General features: G+C 45.7%; 1 protein-coding gene across 1 annotated transcript in view; it reads right to left on the bottom strand.

The window, feature by feature from the left end:
- LPCAT3 (lysophosphatidylcholine acyltransferase 3) overlaps positions 1–12,723 on the bottom strand; it is a 30,384-nt gene that overhangs the window by 7,088 nt on the left and 10,573 nt on the right. Inside the window, exons 2-5 of the mRNA XM_050967468.1 lie at positions 1,185–1,292; positions 965–1,071; positions 719–812; positions 526–563 (exon numbers count right to left, since the gene is read on the bottom strand). Of these exons, the coding sequence (XP_050823425.1) occupies positions 526–563; positions 719–812; positions 965–1,071; positions 1,185–1,292 (347 nt within the window). The remainder of the gene's footprint in view (positions 1–525; positions 564–718; positions 813–964; positions 1,072–1,184; positions 1,293–12,723) is intronic.

The following is a 12,723-nucleotide window of genomic DNA, read 5'->3' as shown; positions in this document are numbered from 1 at the left end:
GAGGTAGGGTGACTGCTCCCAAGTTGCTAGGGTCCTGATCCCAACACCCTAAACAAGGAATAAGGGGAAGGGCCAGGTCACCCACAGGGATAGGCACCCTATGGAACTGAAGAGGGTAGAACAGGGACGAGACTGAACCAAGGGAAAGGAGCACAGGAAGTCTGACCCAGTGTTGAGATGTCTGTAAGACTCAGGAGTATTTCCCCAAAGGAAAGGCCTCATTGTTCAGGACATGGGGAACTAGAAACCCTGAGGAATGGATTTTATGAGACTGGGGAAAAAATAAGATCCTGTCATGGATCCCAGAGCTGAAGTGGCTAGTCCCACCTGTAATTACTATTGTCCCAGACAAACCCTTTCCACTCGGGGGTTCATGCCCCTTATACACACACAGATGCACCCTCCCAGCCATGGCTTTGCTGAGCTGGGGATTTAGTTCTTTGACTCTCTCCCCAGAACTTGACTCCTCTAGCCTTCAGCTCACAGGAAAGAAGTGAAAGAGGAGAGAGACGGGGCTTCACTCACCAAATCCTTCCCTCTATCGTAATAATCGATGGCCAAGCCTAGAGACAGAGAGAACAGAATTATGCTGAGACCATCTTTGAAAGGATAGGGTTGAACTACTAAGGATTGAAACACCTCCTCACCTTTGGGGCAAGAGTGGTGGAAAGCATATACACAGTGTGTGTAAAGGAAGGGAATAGGTAGCATCACTCACCAATCAGCTTGAGAGTCAAGACACAGTGTGGCATGGTCCACTTAATGTCATAATGCTCTGTGGCAGTGAAGTAATAACCAGCCATAAGGTATATCTGAAAGAGACCATGGTATGGATTACTTAGGCTGACTACTCCAGCAAAACTTGTTCTATCCCCTCCCATGCTCACTACTGGGAAGTAAAGGGTGGGGTAGGAGCAGCAGGCTCCCCACTCTAGATGAACGCAGGGAATAAGGATGCACTTACTACTTGAAAGCAGAAGGTGGTCAAGACAGCAGTTATCGTGCGGCCCATAAGCCTCAGTATGAGGAACTGGATCAGGACACACAGCAGGGAGTGAGCGAACTGCATCCCTGTGGAGAGAGATGGACTGGGAATTGAACTACACAGCAGCTCCTCACCACAGGTTCTCAAACTGCAGCAAGCTCTGAGCCAAACAGCCCATTTCTCCCCATATCCCTCTTACCAAAGTTGAAGTAGGCAATTGAGAGCCCTGTTAGGGTGTTGTACAGGTGAATGAGGTAGACCTCCTTCTGGAAGAGGAAATAGCGCTGGAACAAGGCAAAAGGGTATCCTGGATGGGGAAAGAGTCAGGAATATAACTTAGTGCAAACAAGAAGACAGGTTTATACAAGTCCAAGCAATAAACCTCTAGGACCCATTAGTGGGTATGTGTGCTCCTGGGCTCTGTATTCCCCCTCCCCAGTGGCCCAAGAATTAAGGTTGCCTGTACAATCTTAATTCAGCTCCCTTGTGTATACGCCAGGGGTCGGCAACCTTTCAGAAGCGGTGTGCCGAGTCTTCATTTATTCACTCTAATTTAAGGTTTCGCGTGCCAGTCATGCATTTTAACGTTCTTAGAAGGTCTCTTTCTATAAACCTATAATATATAACTAAACTACTGTTGTATGTAAAGTAAATAAGGTTTTTTAAATGTTTAAAAGCTTCATTTACAATTAAATTAAAATGCAGAGCCCCCCGGACCAATGGCCAGAACCCAGGCAGTGAGAGTGCCACTGAAAATCAGCTCGCATGCCGCCTTCGGCACGCATGCCATAGGTTGCCTACCCCGGTCTACGCATTATGACAGTCTTTAATTACATAATCATATACTATTATTTTCACAGGGTCCCTACCTCATTTAGTGCAGAGGATGAATGGTGCTCACTGAATAGATATTTATTCAATACTTTATTTTCTCCTCATTGTTCAATGTGTGGCTCTAGGACTTATTTACTATACACCATTCAAACCCTGCTCTGAAGACAAAATTATTAATTTCTGCATAGGTTTTCTGCAGCACTCATCGCTATAGCATACAAGTGCTTCATAAATGTTAATTTATCTTCACGACACCCTGGGAGGCAATATGATATTATCCTCGTTGTACAGAAGGGAAACTGAGGGGCAGAGGTTAAGGACAAAATGTTCCCTCTAATTTTAGGTGCCCAATTTGAGATGCATTGGATTTTTTTTAGAGTAATTAGCATTATATAGCACTTTATATATTCAAGTGCAGCTCTCACTGACTTCGGTTGCAGCTACGAGTGCTCAGCACCTCTGTAAATCTGACCTCAGAAAGTGAGGAATACACAATTAGTGACCATCTGTGAAAAGTTTGGTTTAAGTGATTTCCCCAGTATCATACAGGAATCCTGTGGTAAAGACAGAGATGAATCCAATTCTCCAGGGCAGCATTCAACTGCCTTAATTATGAGACCAGCCATTCTCTTTCTGCAATCCCTAACTTTATTCACCTTCCAACTTCTGCACTAAACAAGGCAGGGGTCCTATAGACACCAGCCACTTTCACTACGCAACCCTGATTTGTTCTCAGGGTCCCATACAAAATGTACGAAAGGGCTGTGAGAGGACAGAGCGTGCTCACTGAGGATGGAATCTTTGGAGATTTTAGCTGTTAAGCTCTGCAAGTCTCTACTGAACGTTTGCAAACTGGTTTTTCAAAGGCTTATAAACTTGGCCAAATTTGGGCAGATTTTCACAGGGACAGCAAAAGGCATCTATCTGCCTCTGGACACAAATTTCAACCCCTTCTCCAAAGCATAGGGCACTAGAGCTGTTCGAGAAAAATGTCTCAAGGATTAAAAAACAAACAAACATCATTCTCAGAAACAACTGAACCATTTTGGTGGAAACTTTCCCCCAAAAAATTCAGCCTGAGGCAGACACTTAATGGGAAATTTCAGACAAAGTTATAAGCAATTGAAAACAAAATTTTATATTGGGAAATGTCAGGCAACCCTAATAATTGCTATCACTTTTAGCTCCACCTATAAATATTGGGCTGACAAGTTTACAAATTTGTGGTAGCCAGAGGTATAAACATCCTTGCCAGAGTCCAACAAAGAAAATGAGGACCCACCAGCAAGGTCCAGGGCAAACTACTACTTAAAACAGGGCTCTCCATTATGAAAGCATTTCCTGAAGCTCAGCAACACATTTGATCATGCTGACACTGACAAAAGTCACAACCACTTGCTTCTCTTTTGAAGATACTCAGTCCCATTGGTCAGGAAGTGGGCGAGGAACATCTGTATGCATGATTACATTACCCTAATGCTGCTGCTTACTACAGTCTCATCTTCTCTCTACTTCGGAGTCAAATTACTTCCAATGTCATATTGGCACGAGTTAAGAATGACCTAAGCCGTTGACCTGGCCTGGTCTGTAGGCTATCATAAAAATAATTAGCTACAATTGTCAATACCTTAGTTGAATTACAACCTAATTTCTCCAAGAGCAGTCTATGCATGAGCTCTAACTATATGGAGAGGTTGAAGAGTCTGTTGTTCCATTATTAAGATTATTCAGGATAAAAGAAGTGGGGCACCAGCTTCTAAAATGAGTGCTAACTTTCTTATTTTCATTAAAGCTTATAAATACATGTGGTATTTAGGATCTAAATTCTCAGAAAATTCTTTCTGTATTCCAGTTGTAAATCTCATAATTTTTGGGGAAGTTATACTGCGTCCTTCATACATAAGAGGTTGAATCCTTGGTGCAAGTGCAAAACACAACCACAGTTACAAAGCTGTGGCCAGTGACTCTACAATGGATTCAGTATCTTATTGTTGCATTCTGCACTGCTCATAGGGAAACTATGCTCCCCTTTATGACACAGCTATTTCTGTCCTTTGTTTTTCTTCCTTCCCCATTCTCCTTTCTCTACTTCTCTCCCTCATCTTTGGGCTTGTCTACACTGAGTTTGGAATTGAAATAATTAAATCTGTTGCAATTCACACCTTTTAGTTATTTTGGCGTAAGTCTGCATAGACACTCATTCCAAAATAAGAGTGCCCACTCACCGATTCATACTGAAATAACTGATAGCTATTTCAATTTCACTTTCCACATAGAAAAGCCCTAAGTCTCTCTTTCTTCCCGCTAGCAACTTACAATTCCCACACTCCACTCTATCCACTAAAAAGATCAGCAGTAAAAATGAATCATCATCAGGGTTGAAGGGACATGAGACGTTTATTGTCTTTCTGAAATGACTGACAGCGCGAAACACTATCAGTTTATATTCAGTGCATACGTGGAAAGGTTTTTTCCCCTCAGTCACAATGGCTAGAAGCTTGCTCCCTTTCGGCAAGCAAAGTTTAGTTTCTGCAGAATCTGAACATACCGTACAAGCTCCAAAATGACATCTGTCTTAGGCAAAGGAGTAATCTGTTCCCAAAATCACCTCTACCAAAACCAGAGAAAATACTGAAAGCAGCAGCAGGGGAAGCTTCTCTAGATGGTGCCAAGGAAGAAGTGGAAAATGCCAGATAAAGGCCTGGCCTACACTAGAAAATTAGGTTGGTTTAACTACATCGGTCAGGGGTGTGAAAAATCCGTACACTCTGTTGAGCATAGTTAAGCCAACCTAAGTCCCCGTGTAGGGATAGTGCTAAGATGATGGAAGAATTCTTCCTCTTAGGGAGATGCATAACCTATGTTGAGTGGAGAACCTCTCCCAATGGCATAGGTAGTGTCTACTACCAAGATCGATGCTTTTATAATTTATGCTCAGGTAAAGGAGGAAATCCCTGGATATGTTCATTTTTAGAAGGAGGTTCACAAGACCTGACATTTCAATGAAAGGGGTTCACAGGTTGTTAAAGTTTGGGAACCACTGGTCTACACTGAAGCTCTACAGTGGCACAGCTGTTCTGCTGCAGCGTTTTAATTGTAGACATACCCTAAGAGAATGCACAGACCAATTCGACATTGAGGCATTTCAACTCATGGCTGATGCCAGTGTCAGAAATAGAGACTTTTGGGGAAGCCAACCCCTGGATCTGGCCCACTGATGCCCAGACATCTGGCCACCCAACACTGTGGAAACAGTCCAGATAGATTCACATGGCATTAAGTTCCCAGCACATCAGATAGTAGGAACACTGGTAGGAACACTAGAATCCTGGTACCACAAGTTCTAAAGGCCATCAACATTAAGACCTCCAAGTGGAGGACATTGGATGTTGTCTATCTCAACACTTGGAGCCCTGGAATCAGGACAAACCCATGGCAATAGTGGTGCGAAGAGTTAGGAGCCTCATGGCTTACCTTATTTTTCCTTGATACTGAGGGAGAAGACTGACACTGAGAGGCAGTTTCTCACAGATTCACTGGTTTGCCACAAGGACTGACATAGCACTCAACGTAGGGAGCAAGTTTTTTTGCCCACAGGTTTCAGAAGACAGGACCATGAAGGTGAAGAGCTCCAGAAGGTCACTTTAATAGCACTCTTACCAAAAACTTGTAACACTGTAGCTAAATCCTGACCTGCCCAGATGTCCCCAGGCCCAGAGAGTGAGGCTACCGGATCCTGACTCACCAATGCAAGCCAGAGAACTCAAAGGAACCTCTCCAGGCACTTTAGTGTCAGAGCATGACATCCCCTCAGAATTGCCTCAATACAGCATAAGGCAGCCCTCCAGGGTTCATAGGTGTGGTTGGTGAACAACTTGTACACAGAACATCAGTCAAGCAGGGGCGGAAAGTTGTATGCGCCTGTGGTGCCTGTGCTCTAGCAATATTCAGGGCCTGGGTCCACCAATGTTTGGGGCCGGGTCTCTCGCCTGGCCCCATCTGCCACCCCTGCATGCCTCCCCCGACAGTCCCCCAGTTCCCAATTGCTGCCCCCGCACACCTCTCCTGGGTCCCGGAGCCTCTCTGCCTCAAGCCGCTCTGCTGGCTCCTGGCATCAACTGCCACCGCAGGGTCCCAGTGCCCCCCATCCACAAGTGCCAAGGCAGGCTGATCCTAACCCTGTCCTTCCACCTGGGACCCTTCCCTTTTCCAGTGGGACCCTCCACCAGCACAGGGCCCCACCCAGTCACTGCTCCTGCCCCATGCTGGGCAAGGGGCAGTCCCATCCCCCACCCCCAGTGAGGCTACAGTGAGGGGCGGCAGCAGAGGAGGAGGCGCACATGTGATGACAGCCCCCGAACACCCACCACAGGGGAGGCGAGGGGACTTCCTGGACCTGAGAGGGGCCCTAGGAGCACATGCAGTGACAGTGGTGCGAGATGAGTGTGCTGCCGGAAGGTAGAGGGGGGCCCCTCCTCCAGAGGTCACTGCTGAAAGCTGGGACAGGGCTGGGGGGAGTCGTCCTTTCTGGCCCCAGGTCTGGAACAGCCTGCCTGCACTCCAAACTCATCATCCCCAGCCCCGCCCCCCCACCCAAGAGCCCACACCCCCAGCTGCAGCCCTCATCCTCTCGTACTCCAATCCTTTGCCCTAGCCCTGAGACCCCTCCTGCACTGTGAACCCCTCATCCCCAGCCCCACCCCACAGCCCTCACCCCAACCCTCTGCCCTAGCCCTGAGCCCCCTCCCACACCTCAAACCCCTCATCCCCAGCCAAAGCACTCATCCTCCCCTGACCCCAACCCTATGCTCCAGCCCTGAGCCCTCTCCTCCATCGTGAACCCCTCATCCCTGGCTCCATCTCACAGACCTCACCCCTGCACCCCAACCCTCTGCCTGAGTCCTTCCCACACCCCAAACCCTTCATCACCATCCACACCCCAGAACCCTCACATTTGTACATTATTTTAAAAATATATATCTGCTTACAAGGCAGGTGTGGGGGGCGGGACTTGGACTTGTTCTGGGCACCACCAAAATTTATACAGACCTACTGCCCTGTTAAGTCAAGAATTCATAAAACAGAAATAAGAGTTGAAGAACTCTCTGGCCCACTGATATCACTTTTTAATAAAACCGGGAGTATCAGGGAAGTTTCACAGGACTGGAAGAAAGCTAATGTGCAAATATTTATAAACGTACCACAAGGTGACCAGGTTAACTGTAGGCTGGTTAGTCGAACAGTGACTAGGAAAACAATGGAATGGTGGAAAGAAGACTCAAAGAATTACAAGAATAGAAACATAATTAATGCCAATTAACATCGTTTAACAGAACATACGTCTTTTCAATCAAATTATTTTTGGTCAGAACTTTATCAGCTAAGCATGTAATAATGGACATATTAAGTATTATCTGTAGTATTGCAGCACCTCTAGAAGCCCTAGTTATGGAGCAGGACCTCACTGTGCTGGGGGCTGTCAAATATACAGTTCCTACCTAAACAGTTTACAATCCAAGTATAAGACAAAAAGACGACAGATGGGAATACACAGAAATGGGACAATATTAGAAGTTATTGACTTTCTATAAAAACAACAGGGAGTCCAGTGGCACCTTAAAGACTAACAGATTTATTTTGGCATGAGCTTTCGTGGGTAAAAAAACCCTTCTTCAGATGCATGGAGTGAAAATTACAGAAGCAGGCATTATTACACTGACACATGAAGAGAAGGGAGTTACCTCACCAGCAGAGAACCAGTGCTGACAGGGCCAATTCAGTCAGGGTGGATGCAGTCCACTCCCAATAACTGATGAGGAGGTGTCAATTCCAGGAGAGGCAAAGCTGCTTCTGTAGTGAGCCAGCCACTCCCAGTCCCTATCAAGCCCAAATTAATAGTGTTAAATTTGCAAATGAATTTTAGTTCTGCAACTTCTCTTTGAAGTCTGTTTCTGAAGTTTTTTTGTTCAAGTATGGCTACTTTTAAATCTGTTACAGAATGTCCAGGGAGATTGAAGTGTTCTCCTACTGGCTTTTGTATGTTACCATTCCTGATGTCCAATTTGTGCCAATTTATTCTTTTATGTAGAGAAGTAACTATACTTAAAAGTATACTATAAAGTAGCTATACTCTCAAACTAGCACCCAAAGGTATAGTCAGATCCAATGGCTGGAAGCTGAAACTAGACAAATTAAATTAAAAGAGTGCCTTTTTGTTGCTGTTGTTTTGGGTTTTTTGGATGGTGCACATAATTAAGCAGTAGAACACATTAACAGGAATGTGGTGGATTCTCCATCACTTGAAATCTGTAAATCAAGATTACGTGTCTTTCTAAAAGATTTGCTCTAGTTCCACCACAAATTAGGTGCAAGAAATACTGGATGATGCCATATAGTCTGAGTTATGCAGGTCAGACTAGATGATCACAGTGGTCCAATCTAATGTAAAAAAAAAAAAATCAAAAAATAAAAAAAAAAAAATCAATGACTCTACCTGCTTCTCCTCCAAAGCCAGGGCCAACTGGGGGGTGGGGGGGAAGAGTGGGGCAATTTGCTCCAGGCCTCGCGAGCCCTGCCCGGCAGCGGTCAGGGCGTTCAGCAGCGGGGGGCCCTTCAGTGCTGCGGAAGACGCGGAGCAACTGAAGGACCCCCGCCGTCGAAATGCCACCAAAGACCCGGACTGCCGCCGGGTGAGTACAAGCGGCGCAGCTCTCCCGCTTTACCCCAAGCCCCCTGAATCCTCTGGGTGGCCCTGTCCAAAGCAGAATAGGCACTGTGCATGTTAGTCAGCAATAGGTACTGGACCAACTCAGAAGCTCAGCTTGAAGCCAAGAGACTTTGCTTCACCTGTCATGGAAGTGCTTTGTAATGGTGCCCAAGTGCCTCAGCGGTGCCTTGGGAGATTCAGGCCATGCCTACACTACACATATTGGTTGACACAAACTTGTGTGTGTGTGTATACTTGACTCCTTGTGTCAGCAGTGAGCATACTCAACCAGGAATGTGTGTAACAATGCACACTTGGGTGCACTATGGGTAGGTATCCCATTGTGCAACCCATCACCAGCCAGCGCACAGTCTTTTGGGAAGTTTTGGCAATGCATAGTAGGACAGAAATTAGATGCACAGGGGCGACGGGGAGCAAGGTGTCATCTTCTGAGTGTTTAACTGTCTACATCCCATAATGTCATCTATATCCCACAATCTTAATGGCTTTTTTCAAAAATCACACAAATCCATTCAGCTCTCTTTGCTATCCACCATCTGTGGCAGAAACATGGATCCCGCACAGCTCTGCACTAAGAACAAGAGTACTTGTGGCACTTGGAGACTAACACATTTGTTTCAGAGATGAGCTTTCATGAGCTACAGCTCACTTCTTCGGATGCATAGAATGGAACACACAGACAGGAGATATTTATACATACAGAGAACATGAAAAGGTGGAAGTACGCATACCGACTGGAAGAGTCTAATCAATTGAGATGAGCTATCATCGAAAGTTTTTTTTTTCCTCCTGCTGAAGTGATAATTAAGATGACCCATAGAATGTGTGAGGAGAACTTAACATCGGGAAATGGATTCAATTAGTGTAATGACCCAACCATTCCCAGTCTCTGTTTAGGCCTGAGTTAATTGTATCTAATTTGCATATTAATTCGAGTTCAGCAGTCTCTCTTTGCAGTTTGTTTTTGAAGTTTTTTTGTTGCAAAATTGCCACCTTCAAGTCTGTCACTGAGTGATTAGAGAGGTTGAAGTGTTCTCCCACTGCTTTTTGAATGTTATGATTCCTGATGTCAGATTTGTGTCCATTCTCTATGCAAAAGAATAAATGGACACAAATCTGACATCAGGAATCATAACATTCAAAAAGCAGTGGGAGAACACTTCAACCTCTCTAATCACTCAGTGACAGACTTGAAGGTGGCAATTTTGCAACAAAAAAACTTCAAAAACAAACTGCAAAGAGAGACTGCTGAACTCGAATTAATATGCAAATTAGATACAATTAACTCAGGCCTAAACAGAGACTGGGAATGGTTGGGACATTACACTAATTGAATCCATTTCCCGATGTTAAGTTCTCCTCACACCTTCTATGGGTCATCTTAATTATCACTTCAAAAGTTTTTTTTTTCCTCCTGCTGATGATAGCTCATCTCAATTGATTGGACTCTTCCTGCTGGTATGCATACTTCCACCTTTTCATGTCCTCTGTATGTAAAAAAATCTCCTGTCTGTGTGTTCCATTCTATGCATCCGAAGAAGTGAGCTGTAGCTCATGAAAGCTCATGCTGAAATAAATTTGTTAGTCTCTAAGGTGCCACAAGTACTCCTGTTCTTTTTGCGGATACAGACTAACATGGCTGCTACTCTGAAAGCTCTGCACTACTGTCATGAGCGTTGCAATCATAGTACACATGATCCTTTAGTATTTGCAGAGCTGCAAGAAGAACTGAATCAATGGAGAACATGACAAATTCTTAGAGGACAGAATGCTGTGGGATGTGTAGAAAAACAATTAAAGGTTGCTGGTGGTGTTCACAGAGCAGCTGAAGATCATGGAGTGCCACTTCTGGGCCTAAGAAATGAGCACTGACTGGTGGGATTGCATCATAATACAGGCTTGGGCTGACAAGCAGTGGCTGCAGAACTTTTGGATATGCAAGGCCACATTCATGGATTTGTGCACCAAACTCGCCCAGCCCTATAGCACTGACACTGGAGAAACGAGTAGTGATCACACTGTGGAAACTTGCAATGCCAGATTAATGGGTCAGTTGAGTATCAATCAGAGATGGGAAAATCCACCACATTATCATGCAAATGTGCAGGGCCATTAATCATCTCCTAAGTAGGACTGTGATTCTTTGCAACTGTGCAGGACGTAATGAATGAATCTGCTGCAATGGGGTTCCCAAACTGCAGCAGGACTGTGACGAAGTGAGACTGTTCTTAATGTTTCCTCTGAATACTTTGTGGGTGCCTCAGTTTCCCTTATACATTTCTTAAGTCTCCAGCATGCATCAATGGCTGACACTGTCTCCTGGCAACAAATGACCAGGGCCCTTCCCTCCCTGCAAGGGGATGGCTAAAGGTGAACTAAGAGATCAGGTGACCTCCTAGCCCAGGAAAGAGACAAAGGCCAGAAAGGAGAGGCTGGAGGGGGTTTCAGTTTGGAGGTACCTGGGGACGGAAAGTGAGGGCAGATGGGGTTGTCTGGCTCGCTGGGCCACAAAATGGACCCGGCTGAGGGATCCCATTCTCTGTATCTACAAGCTCTGTTTTAGACTGTGTTCCTGTCCTGTTTTACTGGCTGGCTAAGAATCACATCTGACTGTGAAGTGGGGGTGCGTGCAGGACCCTCTGGCTTCCCCAGGACCCCACCTGGGCCTGGGTGGACTCGCTGTGGGAAGCGCACGGAGGGGCATACGCCGAATGCTCCAAGGTCAGACCCAGGAAGGTGAAGCTGTGTGAGCTTCTTGCCCTGAAGACAGTCTGCTCCAAGGGAGAGGAGGCTCCCCAGAGTCCTGACTGGCTTTGTGGGGAGCAGTTCCAGAGCATCACCTGGGGACTCTGTAACACGGACACATCCCTAATTTTGCACCAGACCACATGGCCACAGAATACATCAACAGAAAGGGCTACTCTTTTTCGGTTATGCAAGTGTTCGTGGATCACTGGAGACACTTCACTGACAGGGTTGGTCTGGGAAGGTGCATGATGCTTGTATCTTTTAAAAAAAACAGGATTTTCCAGAAAGCTACAAGAAGGGATTTTCTTTCCTAACCACCAGATTGCCACTGGGAATGTTGAAATGCCAATAGTAATCCTGGGGATCCCAGGCTAGCCCTTGCTGCCCTGGCTCATCATGAACTGTACACTGGCTGTCATGGATCCACAGGTCTGGTGCTCTGGAACAGTTCCTGGTAGGACCCCTTCCGAGTGTTCACCCCTTAGGGTCTTCCACTCTCATTTGGGTAAGCCCATTAGCTTCACCACCTCGTGGAATTGAACCCTGGAGCATTCAGCACCGCTGCTTACTCAGTGAAATCCCCTCAGAGAGTCCACTTGATTTGGACACCCGGGGGAAGGCTTGCACACCCAGAGGAAGCAGTGCAACCCCACTTCCTTAGACTAGAATGACTCTCAGCGAGTGTTGTAAAAAACAGAAGGGCTTATTAGATGTCTGGAACACAGGAAGTACTTGGTTAGCACAGAGAACAGAAAAGTTACAGCAAAGTCCACCTGGCTCTGTCCAGAGTTCTCTCTGACCTATCAAATTCCAGTCCAGAAGCCAGAGTCCTCCTTCCAACAGCCCACACTACCAACACCTGGTTCCTCCTCTGTCTTTTGTTGTTTCCTGGGGGAAAAACAGGTCACCTGGTGTAACGATGCTGCCTTTGGTGGGACCCAACTGCGTGCACCAATTCAGGACAAAATGCTTAAAGCAGGGCAGTTACAGCCCAAGGCTGGGGTTCCTTTGCACACCAAGGCAAACCAAACCAGCCAAACAGAGAAGATTTCAGTTTTATCCCACTGGCCAACCACAAGTCACACAAGCAATTCCCTTAGACACTCCAGTTTCCCAGTATCACCAACAATACCACTTGCTATGGGAGTGAATGGTTTTGAAAACCAATACCCCAGTAAAAGAAAAATAGTTCTCCCAATCCCAAAGGACCAAGCCCCAGATCCAGGTCAATATACTGATCAGATCTTATGCACAAATCACGCTGTTGCCAGTTCTTTAGGATCTAAAATCTAAAGGTTTATTCATAAAAGGAAAAAGATATAGATGAGAGCTAGAATTGGTTAAATGAAATCAATTACATACAGTAACGGCAAAGTTCTTGGTTCAGGCTTGTAGCAGTGATGGAATAAACTGCAGGTTCAAATCAAGT

Source organism: Gopherus flavomarginatus, chromosome 1, assembly GCF_025201925.1.
Source record: "Gopherus flavomarginatus isolate rGopFla2 chromosome 1, rGopFla2.mat.asm, whole genome shotgun sequence".
Lineage (NCBI taxonomy): Eukaryota > Metazoa > Chordata > Testudines > Testudinidae > Gopherus > Gopherus flavomarginatus.
This window is presented reverse-complemented; position numbering and strand designations above follow the sequence as displayed.